This window comes from Chrysemys picta, chromosome 13, assembly GCF_011386835.1.
Source record: "Chrysemys picta bellii isolate R12L10 chromosome 13, ASM1138683v2, whole genome shotgun sequence".
In the NCBI taxonomy this organism is placed as follows: Eukaryota; Metazoa; Chordata; order Testudines; family Emydidae; genus Chrysemys; species Chrysemys picta.
Window position 1 is genome coordinate 21,632,880 of NC_088803.1, and position 18,734 is coordinate 21,651,613.

At 45.7% G+C, this 18,734-nt stretch overlaps 1 protein-coding gene across 1 annotated transcript; it reads left to right on the forward strand.

Moving 5' to 3' along the window:
• Positions 1–9,657: 9,657 nt before the first annotated feature.
• On the forward strand, positions 9,658–10,703 carry LOC103306570 (olfactory receptor 6B1-like). Its single transcript, XM_024110844.2, has one exon. The coding sequence runs from the start codon at positions 9,726–9,728 to the stop codon at positions 10,701–10,703; it is 978 nt and encodes a 325-aa protein (XP_023966612.1). The 5' UTR covers positions 9,658–9,725.
• Positions 10,704–18,734: the final 8,031 nt, after the last annotated feature.

Consider the following 18,734-nt stretch of genomic DNA (forward strand, 5'->3'; position numbering starts at 1 on the left):
CATCTTTTAAAAAGTGGAAGACAAATCCTAGTGAGGTAAATAGAAAGGAGCATAAACACTGCCAAATTAAGTGCAAAAATGTAATAAGAAAAGCCAAAAAGGAGTTTGAAGAACAGCTAGCCAAAAACTCAAAAGGTAATAAAATGTTTTTAAGTACATCAGAAGCAGTAAGCCTGCTAAACAACCAGTGGGGCCCCTTGATGATCGAGATACAAAAGGAGCGCTTAAAAACAATAAAGTCATTGCGGAGAAACTAAATGGATTCTTTGCTTCATTCTTCACGGCTGAGGATGTTAGGGAGATTCCCAAACCTGAGCCGGCTTTTGTAGGTGACAAATCTGAGGAACTGTCACAGATTGAAGTGTCACTAGAGGAGGTTTTGGAATTAATTGATAAACTTAACATTAACAAGTCACCAGGACCAGATGGCATTCACCCAAAAGTTCTGAAAGAACTGAAATGTGAAATTGCAGAACTATTAATTATGGTTTGTAACCTGTCCTTTAAATCAGCTTCTGTATCCAATTACTGGAAGATAGCTAATGTAGCGCCAATATTTAAAAAGGGCTCTAGAGGTGATCCTGGCAATTACAGACCGATAAGTCTAACGTCAGTACCAGGTAAATTGGTTGAAACAATAGTAAAGAATAAAATTGTCAGACACATAGAAGAACATAAATTGTGGGCAAAAGTCAACATGGTTTCTGTAAAGGGAAATCAAGTCTTACTAATCTATTAGAGTTCTTTGAAGGGGTCAAACAAACATGTGGACAAGGGGGATCCAGTGGACATAGTGTACTTAGATTTCTAGAAACCCTTTGACAATGTCCCTCACCAAAGGCTCTTACATAAATTAAGTTGTCATGGGATAAGAGGGAAAATCCTTTCATGGATTGAGAACTGGTTAAAAGACAGGGAACAATGGGTAGAAATAAATGGTAAATTTTTAGAATGGAGAGGGGTAACTAATGATGTTCCCCAAGGGTGAGTCCTGGGACCAATCCTATTCAACTTATTCATAAATGATCTGGAGAAAGGGGTAAACAGTGAGGTGGCAAAGTTTGCAGACGATACTAACCTGCTCAAGATAGTTAAGACCAAAGCAGACTGTGAAGAACTTCAAAAAGATCTCACAAAACTAAGTGATTGGACAACAAAATGGCAAATGAAATTTAATGTGGATAAATGTAAAGTAATGAACATTGGGGGAAAAAACCCAACTATGCATACAATATGATGGGGGCTAAATTAGCTACAACGAATCAGGAAAAAGATCTTGGAGTCATCGTGGATAGTTCTCTGAAGACGTCCACGCAGTGTGCAGCGGCAGTCAAAAAAGCAAACAGGATGTTAGGAATCATTAAAAAAGGGATAGAGAATAAGATGGAGAATATCTTATTGCCCTTATATAAATCCATGGTACGCCCACATCTTGAATACTGCGTACAGAGGTGGTCCCTTCATCTGGAATTGGAAAAGGTTCAGAAATGGGCAACTAAAATGACTGGGTGTTTGGAACGGGTCCCATATGAGGAGAGATTAAAGAGGTTAGGACTTTTCAGCTTTGAAAAGAGGAGACCAAGGGGGGATATGATAGTGGCATATAAAATCATAAGTGATGTGGAGAAAGTGAATAAGGAAAAGTTATTTACTTCTTCCCATAATATAAGAACTAGGGGCCACCAAATGAAATTAATGGGCAGCAGGTTTAAAACAAATAAAAGGAAGTTCTTCTTCACACAGCGCACAGTCAACCTGTGGAACTCCTTGCCTGAGGAGGTTGTGAAGGCTAGGACTATAACAGGGTTTAAAAGAGAACTGGATACATTCATGGAGGTTAAATCGATAAATGGCTATTAGCCAGGATGGGTAAGGAACGGTGTCCCTAGCCTGTTTGTCAGAGGGTGGTGATGGACGGCAGGAGAGAGATCACTTGATTATTACTTGTTGAGGTTCACTCCTTCTGGGGCACTTGGCATTAGCCACTGTTAGTAGACAGGATACTGGGCTGGATGGACCTTTGGTCTGACCCAGTCTGGCCATTCTTATGTTCATGCAGACACTTACTCCAGCGACTGAACGGGTTTTCCTATCTCTGTAGTAAATCCTCCTCCCCAAGAGGTGATAGCTCAGTGTGATGTTATCTGATTAAAATATGACCACATAGATCATTGTTACTGCCTCTGTTATACAATTGCAACAAATTTTATACAAAGTGTGTCAAGTAAGCTGTCAATAGGAAAGTGATGATTTGCTAAATATGATTGTGTTATTTGCATGCATGTATCATTTTTGTATCTGAAGTTATGAGTATTGGCCCCTTTTCTGCTCCAACCTCTGGATTATGATGTACTTGTACTAATAGGAGCATTCTAACCAAGGGACTGAGGATCTTCCAATGATTTGGAAACAACCAAAGACTTAACAAGCCAGCAGTTTATTCTATCACGGCTACAAGCCTGGTCCAAGAACTTTGCATTTATTGTATGTATTTGATTCCTTTAACCAATTGTAACTCTCACCTTTCTTCCTTTCTTTTTATAAATAACCTTTAGATTTTAGATACTAAAGGATTGGAAACCACATGATTATAGGGTAAGATCTCAGTTATATATTGACCTGAGTGGTCCTTTGGGATCAGAAGAACACTTTTGTTTGATGAAATTGGTTTAAATAACCATTCATCACTAAGTCTAGTGTTTTGGTGGTGGTACAAGGACTGGAATGCCCAAGGAAAACTGCTTTTCTGACTTCTTGCTAGCCAGCGTGGGGAGAAAAATTTACTTTTGTTGCTGGTTTGGTATATCCTATGGGGGATTAGCCACCAGTCTTGGGGTGTATCTGCCCTATTTCTCAGCAGTTCGTTCTGAATTTGGCATTCTCAGTTGTGAACCAATGAGGCACGGTTACGGTGGCAAGTCAGCAGGATCCACAGAACAAGGTCAATTAAACTTTGGATCAGAACCCCATGCTATTGAAATCTGATATTGAGAGTTTTAAAGGTTAAAGATCAGTGACCATGAACCAGAAGGTATCAGCAGAATCAAACTGCAAGCCCTGAGAGAGAGCCTGTGTCTTGAACATGAACAAAGAACGGCTGTAAGAGAGCGGGGCTCACCCCTGCGGCACCTCCTGCTGGTTGTCCTTGGGAATTAGCATCCAGCCTCCAGAGTGCCCTCTGCAGGCTGGTGTCTCGCCACCACTGTTGGCCCCCATGTCCCTCCCAGGACTCCAGTGCCCCTTTAACTGGGTGCTGCCACCTGGCAGTAACCCCACAGTTCTGGGTCTCCCCCTCCCAGGGGAACCCCCACCCACTATCCCCACTTTGCCTCAGTCTTGGCTGCTGCCCAGTCTCCATATAGCCCCCATTCACTGGGGCAGACTGCAGTATAAACCAGTCATCACAGGCAAAGCGGATCGGACCTGCTGCCTCTGCCTACCCATGGGTTGCACCATTGCAACCCTGCACCTATTCAGCCTATAGTCAGGCCTGCAGCCTGGAGCTTTCCAGGCCAGAGCTCCTAGCTCCTCTGGCCCTTCCCCAACCCTGCTCCTAACCTGGGTGTCTTGCTTAGGTCCCTGCAGCCAGGCCCTTCTCCCTCTATAAGCAGAGGGAGACTGACTGGGCTTCTCACTCCCAGGCTCTTATAGGGGCCAGCTGGGCCTGATTGGAGCATAGCCACAGCTGAGCCTACTTTCTCCAATCAGCCCAGGCTTTTTGCCCAGCCACAGCCCTCTCCTGGGCTGTTTCAACCACCCCGCTACAATGGCAAATATTCGATAGCAGGAACTAGTAGCTAAGGAAATGCTACAAAAGGTCAAAAGGGATATTGAAGAAGCTGACTAAAAATGGTCTATCTAAACAAAAGGCATGGCGTGACTAAATGCTTGTAAATGTACAATTGTGATCGATCTGATGTTAATATTAATGCTAATGTTAACTCTTGTGACTAGTTTGTTGCTGATGCCAACATCTGTAAAAATGTACAATATGCATGAGCTTTTGGAAAAACCCTTGAACATGCTGGGAGTGAGATGTAAGAACTCACTATGTGCTAGAAGCCTTTATGGTTATACTGTTTCATTTCAACATAACAACACACTTCACGTTAAAAGGCCTTGTGATTCTGATGTTTCAGTTAGTGCCTGTAACTAGTCTTGAAATTGTACTTTGGAGAAAAGACATTACATTCCTAATGTGCTCAAGGAAAAGGGAAACTGAGGCACACTACCATATTGCTTTCATGGCTAAATGCCAAAATTCCTACACAATGAAGAACATTAATCTCTTCAAAAAGAACGAGGAGTACTTTTGCCACAAGTACTCCTCGTTCTTTTTGCTGATACAGACTAATACGGCTACCACTCTGAAATTAATATCTACGTTGACTTCATGTTAATTGGGTTCCAAACATTTGCCAGAGCTTGGATGGATAAAATAGCTGTTTTCATTAGCTCATGGCAAGATTACATGAGATGTATAGGAATTATGCTGCAACAGCAAATCCAATCCACTATTGGTCTAAAGGATTGGCCATGGCATGATTATTGGGTAAGATCTGAGTTATATATTGACCTGGGTGTGTGGCTGGTCCTTTGGGATTAGAAGGACCTTTTGTTTCATGCAATTGGTTTAAATAACCCTCCTCATTACATCTAGTGTTTTGGTGGTGGTACAAGGACTGAAATGCCTAAGGAGACTCCTTTTCTGACTTCTTACTAGCCGGAGCGGTGAGACAGAAGTTTATTTTGTTGCTGGTCTGGTATATCTTATGGGGAAATAATCACCAGTTTTGGAGAGTGTCTGCCCTATTTCTCAGCAGTTTGTCCTGCGTTTGGTATTCTCAATTGTGACCCACAGAGGCATGGTGTCACTCGGTCAACAGAAGAATTGTTTCCTCAATCTAGTGGTGTCTACTGTGGTGGGGAGGGGGGTGGAGGTCAACTTGACTACGTCGCAGAAGGTGTAAAATTGTCCCCAGCCCAGAGTGATGTAGCTAAACTGATCTAAGTTTTAAGTGTAGACCAGCGTAGGAAACACAGAAATAACTGGATCTCTGTCCAAGAAGGGAGGGCAAAGAAGACTTTGCCCCACTCAGGCTCCATAAGGCTGCTCGGTGACACCTGCTGTGTTTGATGTTTGTTTTAAATCTGTCTGTTGTCTTTTAAAGATCTGTTCCTCGGTAATGCTTTCACCTTGAAAATAAATGCGCTGTGAGGTAACTCATGAAAGTTGGCAATACCTGTTCATCACCCTTGGCAAGAAAGCAACGCAGTGGTGCTGGGCATTAGACAGACTGGCTTGCTGGAGACCTTCCTGTGCAAGGCAGGGAGCTGTGCAGTCTTAAAACCCCCTGCCAGATGGGACTGTCTAGAAGGCCTGGGGAAAATGAGCCATACAGAGGATTGAGCGGCTGTAAAAATAAATCTTATCACACCCGTGCCATTATTGTCAGTCGAATTATACAGAGGATGACGGGGTTGCACTGATGTGACATGTTCGGGTGTTATGCGGTATTGGACACTTTGTATCACTAGGACACTGTTTGAAAATATCCGATTGCCTTCACTACTGGCACTACCGTGTGGCTGGCTGAGTGGCTCACTTTCCAAAACCAATGGGATTCAATAACAGAGAGTGAAGCCATGAGCTGGGGGACTGGGGTGTTGGATAAAATAGCATTAAAACAGAGCAATCAGAGAGTGGGGGGCAGCCAGTTTGGGGAGCAAGCTCATTGTGTTGTGGTCCTGTGCGAGTTCATAATCCCCCTTCACCCAGAACGTGAAGTTAATCACGGTGGCAGACAACACCAGCGGAGAGCGAAAACAAACTCACAGCAGGACTGAGGAACGATTCAGTTGCAGACAGAAACAAAACAAGATTCAATTGGCAAGTGTTTCTGAGGGAAAGTGACCGAAACACCACAGTGGTTGTGATGCTGGCAAAGGAAACTGTAAGGGGAGTGAAGTGTAAATTTAGCATCAGTTTGTGATTCATCAGCTCAGTGACGTGTTGTTGTATCAGCCAGGCAAGGAACTAACAAACTTCAACAGGACTTGATTTTTACAGTGGAAACCTCTTTACCAATCTGCTGCTGCACACTCTGTAACTCTCACTCAGCCTCCTCAACTCCTCCCCCCTCCTTCCTGTTTCCTGTCCTTTCAGACTCCCAACAGCCAGTGCTCCCAGTTCTAATAATTACAAGCACATCTAAACACCACATTCCCTCCTCTCTTAAGAAACTCTCTCAATTAAAATAAACATTGTTGTTCTAACCACAGGAACAAATAGGAAACAAGACACTATACTATTGGCAGAAATATTACACTGCAAACACTGTAGATACTACATAATACAGTCTTTAGTCCACACAGGTGGTCATCTGCGTCTGACAGGCCATCTCTCAAGCCCCGGTTCCAGTGCAATGTCTTGTTTTGTTGGTTCTATGGTGAAGTCATCCAATGCAGACTGGGTGTTGGCATAATCTCCTCTTGGTGCATAGGCAGGTGCAAGATAAGAAGTATTCCATACCCGCCCATCAGAAAGTCGATAGGTGTAAGGTCCCTTCTTCGCTATGATTTTAAGAGGAGCTGTGAATTTATGGTCTCCTTTGCGTAAAATTCCAGGTTTTCGTATTCTAACAAAGGAACCACACTTAAACGTTGTTTCCTTAGCACTCCGCCCCTTGTCTGTGAAAGCCTTATACTTTCTTGGGTTCTGTTCAATTGTTTTTCTCACCTCATCCTCGTTTGGGATATCAGGTCTTGCCTATAACAATCCAGCAATGTTCAGTTTAGTATTCATCTGTTTCCCATGCAGTAACTCTGTGGGTGATCTTTGCGTTGTGGCATGTCGTGTAGCCCGGTATGCTTCCAAGAAATCAGTAGTGATTTTGTACACACTCAGCACAGTAACATCTGGTATTGTAACTGCATGCACCTGTTGATTGAACTGGCTACTGCGACATACTTTAGCAAAATGCCCAATCTTTTTGCAATGATTGCACTGAGCTACTTTTCCTGGACATCCTGTGTAGCTTGCAAGGTGTTGTGGGGATCCACAGCGAAAGCATGCTTTTACTGTATTTTGCATTTGCTGATTCTGTGGCTTTTTATTAGTTTTCCTCTTGCAATTGTTTGTCAGCAGCGATAGTGAACTTTTCTGCAAAGGAGTCACAGCCTGAACTGTGCTTTCTGTATCTCTGCTCATTATTTTGGCTTCAGCTGTAGCCGACACAATCTGAGTAGCAATGGGTATTGCTTTTTCTAGTGTAAGTTGTGGTTCTAGAAGTAAGTGTTCTCTTAAATGAAGCATGGTTGTTTTCAATGAGCTGGTCTCTGATCGTCTTATCTGCCATATTCCCAAAGTCACAAGATACAATCAGTAGGGTTACCATATTTCCACAAACAAAAAAGAGGACACTGGGGGGGGGCTAGGGGGGGAAGCCCCGCCCTAGCCCCGCCCCGCCCCATCCACTCCCTCCCACTTCCCACCCCCTGACTGCTCCCCTCAGAACCCCAACCCCCCCTGCTTCTTGTCCCCTGACTGCCCCCTGCTGAGAACCCCCTACCCTAACTGCCCCCACCAGGACCCTACCTGTCCCCTGACTGCCCTGACCCTTATCCACTCGCATGGGTGGCAGGGTTGTAGAAATTTTGGTGGTGCCCAGAACCCCCCACCCCACCTGCCTAAGGCTCTGGGAGGGGGGTTGGGTGGGGGGAGGAGGTCTGGGGTGCAGGTCCTGGGCTGGGGATTAGGGTGCAGGAGGGGTGCAGGTTCTGGGATAGAGTTTGGGTGCTGGGTGCAGGCTCCGGGCTGGGGCAGGGGGTGGGTGTGCAGGAGGGGGTGAGGGTGCAGGCTCTGGGATGGAGTTTGGGGGTGAGAGGCGGTGCAAAGGGAGGGGGTGCAGGCTTTGGGAGGAAGTTTGAGGGCAGGAGGGGGTGTGTGGGAAGGGGGAGGAGGATTGGGAGGGAGTTTGGGGATAGGAGGGGATGCAGGGGTGAGGGCTGTGGGTCTGGGGATGAGGGGTTCATGATGCAGGAGGGGGCTCAGGGATGGAGCAGAGGATTAGGGTGTGTGGGGATGAGGGCTGGGGCTGGGGGGTTTGGGGTGTTGGAGAGGCTCAGGGCTAGGGTGGAAGGGCAGGGTAAGGGCAGCCTGTCTTCCCATTAGTGGATGGGGGCACTAGGACCCGGGGGCAGCAGACAGCAGTTGCTGCTGGCTCTGGCAGTACACGCAGACGAGGGAGAGGCAGACAGGGAGGGGGGACCCACGGAGGGGGGGATGCGCAGAGGGGGGATGGCAGGTGGAGGCTGGGGACCCATCCAACACTCCCCCGCTCCCTGACTGCCCCCCCCGCCACTCCTCTTACCATTCTGGCTCCACGTGGGTCGGTTTGTGTGTTACACAGGACTACAGAGAGAGGGGGGGGAGCAGGGGAGGCCAATGGGAGTGGGTCAATCGGCCTAGCCGCCCAATCAGCAGCCACACTCTGCATGGAAGGGAGGGAGGGAGGCGAGGAAGAAAAAAAACCCAGACATTTTAACCTTGTTACCAATTCCTCCCGGACGGCTATTTAGAGACGCAAAAGCCGGACATGTCCGGGGAAATACGGACGGATGGTAACCCTACAATCAGACTCTTCAGGGAAGCAATATACTGCATTATAGTCTCCCCTGGTTTCTGCTCACACTGGCAAAATCTGTAGCGATTAGCTACTACATTCACTTTTGGCACAAAAAAGTTCTTTAATGCAGTGAGTGCAGTTTCATATTTATCATCTGCAAGGGGAAAAGTGTAAAATATACGCTGCCCTTCTGCTCCAAGGCAGTGGATTAGCAGAGCACGCTTTCTTACTTCAGAAATCTCTGTAGCGCTGATTGCAAGCAGGTAAGTCTCAAACATATGGATCCAGACAGTAAAAGCAATTGGAGGCTCACCTGGGCTTTGCAGAAAGGATGCAGGTGGGTTCAGAGGCAGAAGATCCATCCTCGTCACCAAAATGTTGTATCAACCAGGCAAGGTACTAACAAACTTCAACAGAACTTTATTTTTACAGTGGAAACCTCTTTACCATCTGCTGCTGCACACTCTAACTCTCACTCAGCCTCCTCAACTCCTCCCTGCTCCTTCCTGTGTGCTCCCAGTTCTAATAATTACAAGCAACATCTAAACACCACAAGTGTCTCTCTCCCTCTCTCTCTGGAGAGATCCAGGAGAATGTCAAAAAATGGAAAAAGAATAAAAGCAGGAAAGGGCTGGACCTTGTCTCATGGAGACTAACGTAACCTGCTTTGATACTGTGTTGATCACAGTCCCCTCCTCTTGGCTGAGTCCAATAGAGCCTGTTATCCGTTAGATGAACCGATAATATGTTTGCAGTGCAACAAGTCACAGTCCACCATGGTGAGCCATGGGGACCACTTGTTGAAGTTACAAAAGACTAATACAAAATGGCTTTGCCAGTTTTGACATAAATATACCCAGCGGTGTGTGTGGCTTTCTACCTGCACCGATCTCTTAACTGAGCGGAGGGCAGGTGATAATGGAATCTCAAAGATCTAAATAGGAAATTTGCCTCCAGAGTCTTGGTTCTTCACTGTCCCCACAGGATGAGGGGCCTTATGGAATATTTATGGAATTAAATTGATGCTAAAGCATGATGAAAATGTATCCTCTTCAGATTTCATTGTAAATGTTGGTTTCTTTCCCCTAGTTGGACCTCATGGCGAACCCAGAGTGGGGGAATGAAACAGTTCTCACGGAATTCATCCTGGTAGGATTTTGGAATCTCCCTGAGCTACAAACTCTTCTCTTCCTGCTGTTTCTCGTCATCTACATCGTGACCGTGGCTGGGAACATCCTTATCTTTGCGCTTGTTGTGGCTAAACAGCACCTTCACACCCCCATGTACTTCTTCCTGGGGAATTTGTCCTGCTTGGAGACCTGCTACACCTCGACCATCCTACCCAAGGTGCTGGCCAGTCTCTTGACTGGGGACAGGACTATTTTGTTTAGTCTCTGCCTCACACAATTTTATTTCGTTTGTTCTCTGGTGGTTACAGAATGCCTTCTCCTGTCAGTGATGTCCTACGATCGGTATTTAGCAATATGCAATCCAATGCACTATGCAGCCCATATGAGTGTCAGGGCCTGCCTCCAGCTTGCAGGTGGCTCTTGGATAGGTGGCTTCCTATGCAGTGGCATATTAACATTGTCTATATCTCAGTTAACATTCTGTGGCCCCAACGTTATTGATCATTTCTTTTGCGATTTTATCCCCCTTGTAAATCTCTCCTGCAATGACCCACACTTGATGGAAATGCTGGCTTTCACACTCAGCTTTCTTTTCTCACTGGTCCCATTCCTACTTATCATGATGTCCTACATCTGCATCATTGCCACCATCCTGAGAATCCCATCCACCACCGGAAGGCAAAAGGCCTTTTCCACCTGCTCCTCCCACCTCATTGTGGTGAGCATTTATTATGCAACTCTGCTGATTGTCTATATGTTCCCAACCACAGATATCCTGAGCAACTTCAAGAAAGTTCTCTCTGTCATCTACACCATCCTAACTCCCCTGGTCAATCCCCTCATCTACAGCCTGAGAAACAAAGAGGTCCAGGAGGCCCTGAGGAAAGCTTGCATGAAATTCATGCTTGGACCATGCGAACCGGTCAATTTCCTTGGGTTAAAATAGATATAACATGGGTTGGGGTAGGGCCTAAAGCGAAGCGTGCTGTAGTCCCAGTCCTGTTTCCCTGAGCTTCACTGGGCTTCATGTCCTGCTTTTACACAGTGTCACTCAACCTTTCCAGGCTACTGTACCCCTTTCAGGAGTCTGATTTTTCTTGCGTATCCCCAAGTTTCACCTCACTTAAAAACTGCTTGCTTACAAAATCAGACATAAAAATATTTGTAGAAATACAAAACAGTCACAGCACACTACTACTGAAAAACTGCTGATTGTCTCATTTTTACCATATAATTGTGAAATAAATCAATTGGTATATAAAGATTGTACTTACATTTCAGTGTATAGTCAGAATATACAAGTCATTGTCTTCATGAAATTTTAGTTTGTATGAATTTTCCTTGTGCTTTTTCTGTAGCCTGTTGTAAAACGAGGCAAATCCCTAGATGAGCTGATGTACCCCCTGGAAGACCTCTGCGTACCCCCAGGCTACACTTGCCCCTTGTTGAGAACCACTGCTCTGACAGCCCTGGGCGAGACCTCTCAAAACCTGGTACCCCAGTCTTTTTAGGGCCTATATCAGATTACACAGGTGGGTTTCACTGGGCTGGTGGGAGACTTGAACTTGTGGCTGCTCAGAGTTCAGACAAAGACCCGCGATTGTGCTCAGTGAGAGGGTGCAGGTGAAATGGACTCAGCTGGAACACTGGGCATCCATTTATTGTAGGGTGAGAGACTTCTAGATACACACACACAAACACGCATATATACACGCACACATACGCACATGCACGCATATGCAAACGGACACATACACACACATGCGCGCACACATGCACACACACATACCTGCACATATACATACACACATGCATAGGTACATTCACGCATACGCACAGGCACACTTACCCAGACACACGTACGCATGTGCACACACACACATGCACACATACACACATGCATACGCGTGGACAAGATACACACACCAACACGCACACATACGCAAACATAAGCACACACTCACACGCATGCACACATATATGTATGCACATGCACACATATTTACATGCATGCATGCACTCACGCACACATACGCACACATATGCACATGCATGCATACACACGCCACACACATATGCATGCACACACACATGCACACATGGATAAATTGGATTTAGACCTTATTGGCGAATTTAGATTTAGGATTTATATTGTGCTTGCAGAGCCATTGGCCATTATCTTTGAAAACTCATGGCGATCGGGGGAGGTCCCAGACTATTGGAAAAAGGCTAACGTAGTGCCCATCTTTAAAAAAGTGTAACCCCTTTGAGGTTTAGAGAGCATGGCTCCTTTAAATCTTTTTCTTTGGGGGAGGGGGAGCAGTGAGAGAAAGGAGGGAAACTCAGGGGTGTGGCTCTGGAGCTCCCCTGGAGAGAGAGGCAGCAGCCCACAGGCCCTCAGAAAGTGAAGCAGCAGAGAACCTGCCTGAAGCCTGGGAAGGACAGGGCTGATCGGGGACACCCCAGCACAGGAGCCAGGAGGAGCACTGTGCCAGGGAGGAATCGCCCGAGAAGGACAGGCCGGAGCTGGACCCAGTATCACGGCTGCCCAGAGCTGCATCCGGCTGTGAGTACTGGGGCTTGTGACTCTGTATTGGGAACAAGGAGGGAGGTTGCTAGCTAGTTAAGTGGGGAGGTGGTGGCTCTGTGTGGCTTTGCAGAAAGCAGCAGAAGAGGGCCCCGGAAGGGTTTGTTGGGGGAAAGTTCACTGGCGCTGAAGACGACCAGGAGCACCCAAGACTCACCACTTGACTGGAACTTTGCTCAGGACTCCTGAACTCTGTGTGCAGACACATTGCTCAGTGTCTGCCCTTCCAGATTGTGCTACCACGGGGCTCGTGGAGCCTTGGTTTGGATGCAACCCTGTTCTGCTGCTCCCCCTATATTTCCCCTCATTGTTTTTCTCCTCTCATCCCTCTGTAAATGAATATTTCCCTTTTTTATATCCATTGTACTTTTCCTGTAGGTGGGTGTGTTCACTCTGGGGGGGTTGGAACTGGTGCCACTGGGGTGGAAGGGATTTTCCCTGCTGCATTCTTGTGCGCGCTGTCTCTTGGCCAGAGCTGCCTGCAGAGCAGACTCCATCTTGGTCATGAGGGCACTAAAGTTACGAAAGGGAAGAAAGAGAACCCGGGGAACTACAGACCGGTCAGCCTCACCTCAGTGCTGGGCAAAATCATGGAGCAGGTCCTCAAGTAATCCATTTTGAAGCACTTGGAGGAGGAGAAGGTGATCAGGAACAGTCAACATGGATTCACCAAGGGCAAGTCATGCCTGACTAACTTGATTGCCTTCCATAATAAGATAACTGGCTCTGTGGATATGGGGAAAGTGGAGGATGTGATATATCTTGTGTCATAACTATAAAGGGAAGGGTAACAGCTGTCCTGTGTACAGTACTATAAAATCCCTCCTGGCCAGAGACTCCAAAATCCTTTTCCCTGTAAAGGGTTAAGAAGCTCAGGTACCTGGCTGGCATCTGACCTAAAGGACCAATAAGGGGACAAGATACTTTCAAATCTTGGGGGGGGGGAAGGCTTTTGTTTGTGTTCTTTGTTTGGGAGTGCGTTCATTCTTGGGACTGAGAGGGACCAGACATCAATCCAGGTTCTCCACATCTTTCTAAACAAGTCTCTCCTATTTCAAACTTGTAAGTAAATAGCCAGGCAAGGCATGTTAGTTTTCCTTTGTTTTCTCAACTTGTAAATGTACCTTTTACTAGAGTGTTTATCTTTGTTTGCTGTACTTTGAACCTAAGACTAGAGGGGAGTCCTCTGAGCTCTTTAAGTTTGATTACCCTGTAAGGTTAATTTCCATACTGATTTTACAGAGATGATTTTTACCTTTCTTTAATTAAAAGCCTTCTTTTTAAGAACCTGATTGATTTTTCCTTGTTTTAGATCCAAGGGGGTTGGATCTGTATTCACCAGGAGTTGGTGGGAGGAAGGAGGGGGAATGGTTAATTTCTCCTTGTTTTAGATCCAAGGGGGTTGGATCTGTATTCACCAGGAGTTGGTGGGAGGAAGGGGGGGGAATGGTTAATTTCTCCTTGTTTTAAAATCCAAGGGGTTTGGATCTGTATTCACCAGGGAATTGGTGAAAGGTTTCTCAAGGCTTCCCAGGGAGGGAATCCATTGGGAAATGGTGGCAGCGGACCAGACCTAAGCTGGTAGTTAAGCTTAGAAGTTTCATGCAGGTCCCTACATTTGTACCCTAAAGTTCAAAGTGGGGATACAGCCTTGACACCTTGACTTTAGCAAAGCTTTTGATACGGTCTCACAGTATTCTTGCCAGCAAATTAAAGAACTATGGTCTGGATGAATGGACTATAAGGTGGATAGAAAGCTGGCTAGATCATCGGGCTCAATGGGTAGTGATCAACAGCTCCATGTCTAGTTAGCAGCTGGTATCAAGCAGAGTCCCCCAGGGGTCGGTTTTGTTCAACATCTTTATTAATGATCTGGATGATGGGAGGGATTGTACCCTCAGCAAGTTCGCAGATGACAATAAGCTGGGAGAGATAGATATGCTGGAGGGTAGGGATATGGTCCAGGTGACCTAGACAAATTGGAGGATTGGGCCAAAAGAAATCTGATGAGGTTCAACAAGGACAAGTGCAGAGTCCTGCCCTTAGGATGGAAGAATCCCATGCACTGCTACAGGCTGGGGACCGACTAGCTAAGCAGCAGTTCTGTAGAAAAGGACCTGGGGATTACAGTGTCTGAGAAGCTGGAAATGAGTCAGCAGTGTGCCCTTGTGAGGCTACATCTGGAGTATTGTGTCCAGTTTTGGGTCCCCTACTACAGAAAGGATGTGGACAAATTGGAGAGTCCAGCGGAGGGCAACGAAAATGATCAGGGGGCTGGGGCACATGACTTACACAGAGAGGCTGAGGGAACTGGGCTTGTTTAGTCTGCAGAAGAGAAGAGTGAGGGGGATTTGATAGCAGCCTTCAACTACCTGAAGGGGGGTTCCAAAGAGGATGGAGCTTGGCTGTTCTCAGTGGTGGCAGATGACAGAACAAGGAGCAATGGTCTCAAGTTGCAGTGGGGGAGGTCTAGGTTGGATATCAGGAAACACTATTTCACTAGGAGGATGGTGAAGCACTGGAATGGGTTACCTAGGGATGTGGTGGAATCTCCATCCTTAGAGGTTTTTAAGACCCGGCTTGACAAAGCCCTGGCTGGGATGATTTAATTGGTGTTGGTCCTGCTGTGAGCAGGAGGTTGGACTAGATGACCTCCTGAGGTGTCTTCCAACCCTAATCTTCTATGATTCTATGATGTAGTCCTGTCCTCTGAACTCAAGGCAGGACTATGTCATTATCAAACCGTTCCTCACAGGTGTTTGGACTGTTCTTAAAAACCTCCAATGGTGGAGATCCCACCATCTTTTCCTAATGTCCAGTCTACAGCGCCCTTGCTGCACTTTAAGCCCATTGCATTTTGTCCTATCCTAAGAGGTTAAGGAGAATAACTTTTCCCCATGCTTCTTGTAACGACTTTTATGTACTTGAAAACACTTGTCATGTCCCCTCAGTCTTCTCTTCTCCAGACTAAAGAAACCCAATCTTCCCTCATAGGTCATGTTTTCTGGACTTTTAATCATTTTTGTTGCTCTTCTCCGGACTTTTTCCAATTTGTCCTCATCTTTCCTGAACAGGACACAATACTTCAGTTGAGGCCTTATCAGCGTGGTATAGAGTGAAAGAATTGCTTCTCTTACCTTGCTTATGTAATCCTTCTGCCCCTCTGAGTTGGCAGCAACAAGGGCCGGGTTCAGTATCTAGGGGTTCCGTTTCAATAATGCAATGCAAAACCGACTCGAGCCCCCACCCAGTGACCTAGGACAATTACATACCACCCCCCGGGCGCCTCTAGGAGGCAATACTTTACCTTTCGCAAGCCCTGGGAGGGGCCATCAGGGTGGAGCATGGGCGGGGCCATACTGGAGTGTTTGGGGAGGGTTAGCTTCCCCCAGCCTACGATATGCGCCATCCAGGCCTGACAGCAATATTTTTCCCAGAGATCAATTAAAAAAAACAAAGAAACAAACAAACCCCTTTTTCCAAAATACAATTATGTGAGCCACAAATGTTTAACATTTGGACATCTTAAACAACAAAGCTTTACACAAAATTTTTCACACTGGGGATTAATTGGAATGAGACCTTGCTGCATGGATAGGGAACAAATTATGGAAGGAGAATACAATCTCCTAGTTGGTTTTGCTTTCAGAAATAAGTGTATATTTCTATCCTTTGCAATACACACAACTCAAATGATTATATTGACTGTACCGGAACTGGCCCATGAACTGTCTAGTGTGAATGTAGAACAGTGTCCTTCACGGGATGGAATCAGTGCTATTCCTTGGTTCTCAAATGCTAACAGACCAATTAGAGACCTACAGTTCTGGAACAAGATTTCATAATTTGTATTAAGTGCTGTGGCACCGAAGGTGCTTGTGACCCTGAAACTTTTCTGGGAATGGGAAGAAATTATTTGTATTTTATAATCTCAGGTCTCTGACTTCCGTGCTTCCATGGTGTGGGCCTTTCCAAGAAGCCTAAGGGAGTTAGGTGCCAAATTCTCATAGCAATCATGGGAGTTTGGTCTTTATTGTGTACATTACCCCCCACTGCTATGGGTATCCGCATGGCCCCACAGTATGCCAACTTTTTTATGGCTGACTTAGAACAATGCTTCCTCAGCTCTCATCTCCTAACGCCCCTACTCTAGTTCCGCTACTTTGATGACATCTTCATCATCTGGACCCATGGAAAAGAAGCCCTTGAGGAATTCCACCATGATTTCAGAAATTTCCATCCCACCATCAACCTCAGCCTGGACCAGTCCACTCAAGAGATCCACTTCCTGGACACTACAGTGCTAATAAGTGATGATCACATAAACACCACCCTATACCAGAAACCTACTGACCACTGTACTTACCTACATGCCTCCAGCTTTCATCCAGACCATAACACACGATCCATTGTCTACAGCCAAGTTCTGAGATACAACCACATTTGCTCCAGCCCCTCAGACAGAGACAAACATCTACTGAAGTGAAGAAACAAATTGACAGAGCCAGAAGAGTACCCAGAAGTCACCTACTACAGGACAGGCCCAATAAAGAAAGCAACAGAACACCACTAGACGTCACCTTCAGCCCCCCAAATAAAACCTCTCCAGTGTATCATCAGGGATCTACAACCTATCCTGAAGGACAATCCCTCACTCTCACAGATCTTGGGAGACAGGCCAGTCCTCGCTTACAGACAGCCCCCCAACCTGAAGCAAATACTCACCAGCAACCACACACCACACACCAAAAACACTAACCCAGGAACCTATCCTTGCAACAACGCCTGTTGCCATCTCTGTCTAGGTATCTATTCAGGGGACACCGTCATAGGACCTAATCACATCAGCCACACTATCAGAGGCTCGTTCACCTGCAGACCTACCAATGTGATATATGCCATCATGTGCCAGCAATGCCCCTCTGCTTTGTACACTGGCCAAACCGGACAGTCTCTACGCAAAAGAATAAATGGACACAAATCAGATGTCAAGAATTATAACATTCAAAAACCAGTCAGAGAACACTTCAACCCCCCTGGTCACTCAATTACAGACCGCAAAGTCACAATACTCCAACAAAAAAACTTCAAAAAGAGACTCCAATGAGAAACTGCAGAATTAGAATTAATTTTCAAACAGGACACCATTAAATTAGGCTTGAATAAAGACTGGGAGGGGATGGGATACTCACACCTTCTTGTCAACTGTTGGAAATGGGCCATCCTGATTATCACTACAAAAGTTTTTTTTCTCCCACTCATAATAGCCCACCTTAACTGACTACTCTCGTTATAGTTAGTATGGCAACACCCATTTTTTCATGTCCTCTGTATATATATATATATATATATATATATCTTCCTACTGTATTTTCCACTACATGCATCCAATGAAGTGGGTTTTAGCCCACGGAAGCTTATGCTCACATAAATTTGTAAGTCTCTAAGGTGCCACAAGTACTCCTCGTTCTTTTTGCTGATACAGACTAACACGGCTACCACTCTGAAACCTAAATATGTGAAGCACCCTCTTGCACCTGCATTTTATCTGAGCAGCAGCCTGCACTTCCTTGTTTCAGAAATGACTGACCAGGAGGCATTGAGCTAAGGTTCACATTTTCAAAAACACTTAAGCAAACTTCAAAACTGACATAGGAGGCTAAGTCCCATTGCCTTTCAGTGAGATTTAGGTTGCTAAGATTTAGCAACTGAGAAACTTTTGAAAATAGGATGTAGGCTTCTAAATCACTTAGACTTTTTAAAAAAAGGTAACTGAATTAATTGAATGAGCTCATTGGATGGGGACTGGGTACATGTTTACTTGCTATAGAGGGTAACAGGGGGGTTAGTTGGAGAAAATGTAAGATCACCTAGCTCTGCTGACTGTCTCAAACCTTTCTAAGGGAATTGGATGGGAACTCAGCATTTAAATCACTGAGGCAGCTGTAAAATCTAGAATTAGTGCGTTATTTCTTAACAGTCACCATAACATTCACGCAATAGGGAGAGAGATTTGTTTCCGGAGCAAAAGTTTCTTCCCTCTCCAGGACTCTCCCTTTGAGATTAGAAGTTTGATGCTGGTTTAGTTTTAGAAAATGTCAGTAAATACCAACTTCCCCTTGCCTGTTGCTATCCCCACAGCATACGTGCCTCGGGAGACCGCCTCTCCCCGCAGAAGGATATATAATGAATCAGAAAAGACATTCCCCATTTGACAGAGGGTCTGAGGCACAGGGTAATGTTACCAGACATGGAACGGAGCCTCAGTAGCTTTTCTAGGTTGTCTTTCTAGGTACTGGAAATGCGGAAGTAGGTGAATGCAGTGTGGAGAGAAAATGAGCTGAAAAAAATGGATCCTGGTCCCTGAAATGCTGCATGAGGAGGTGACAA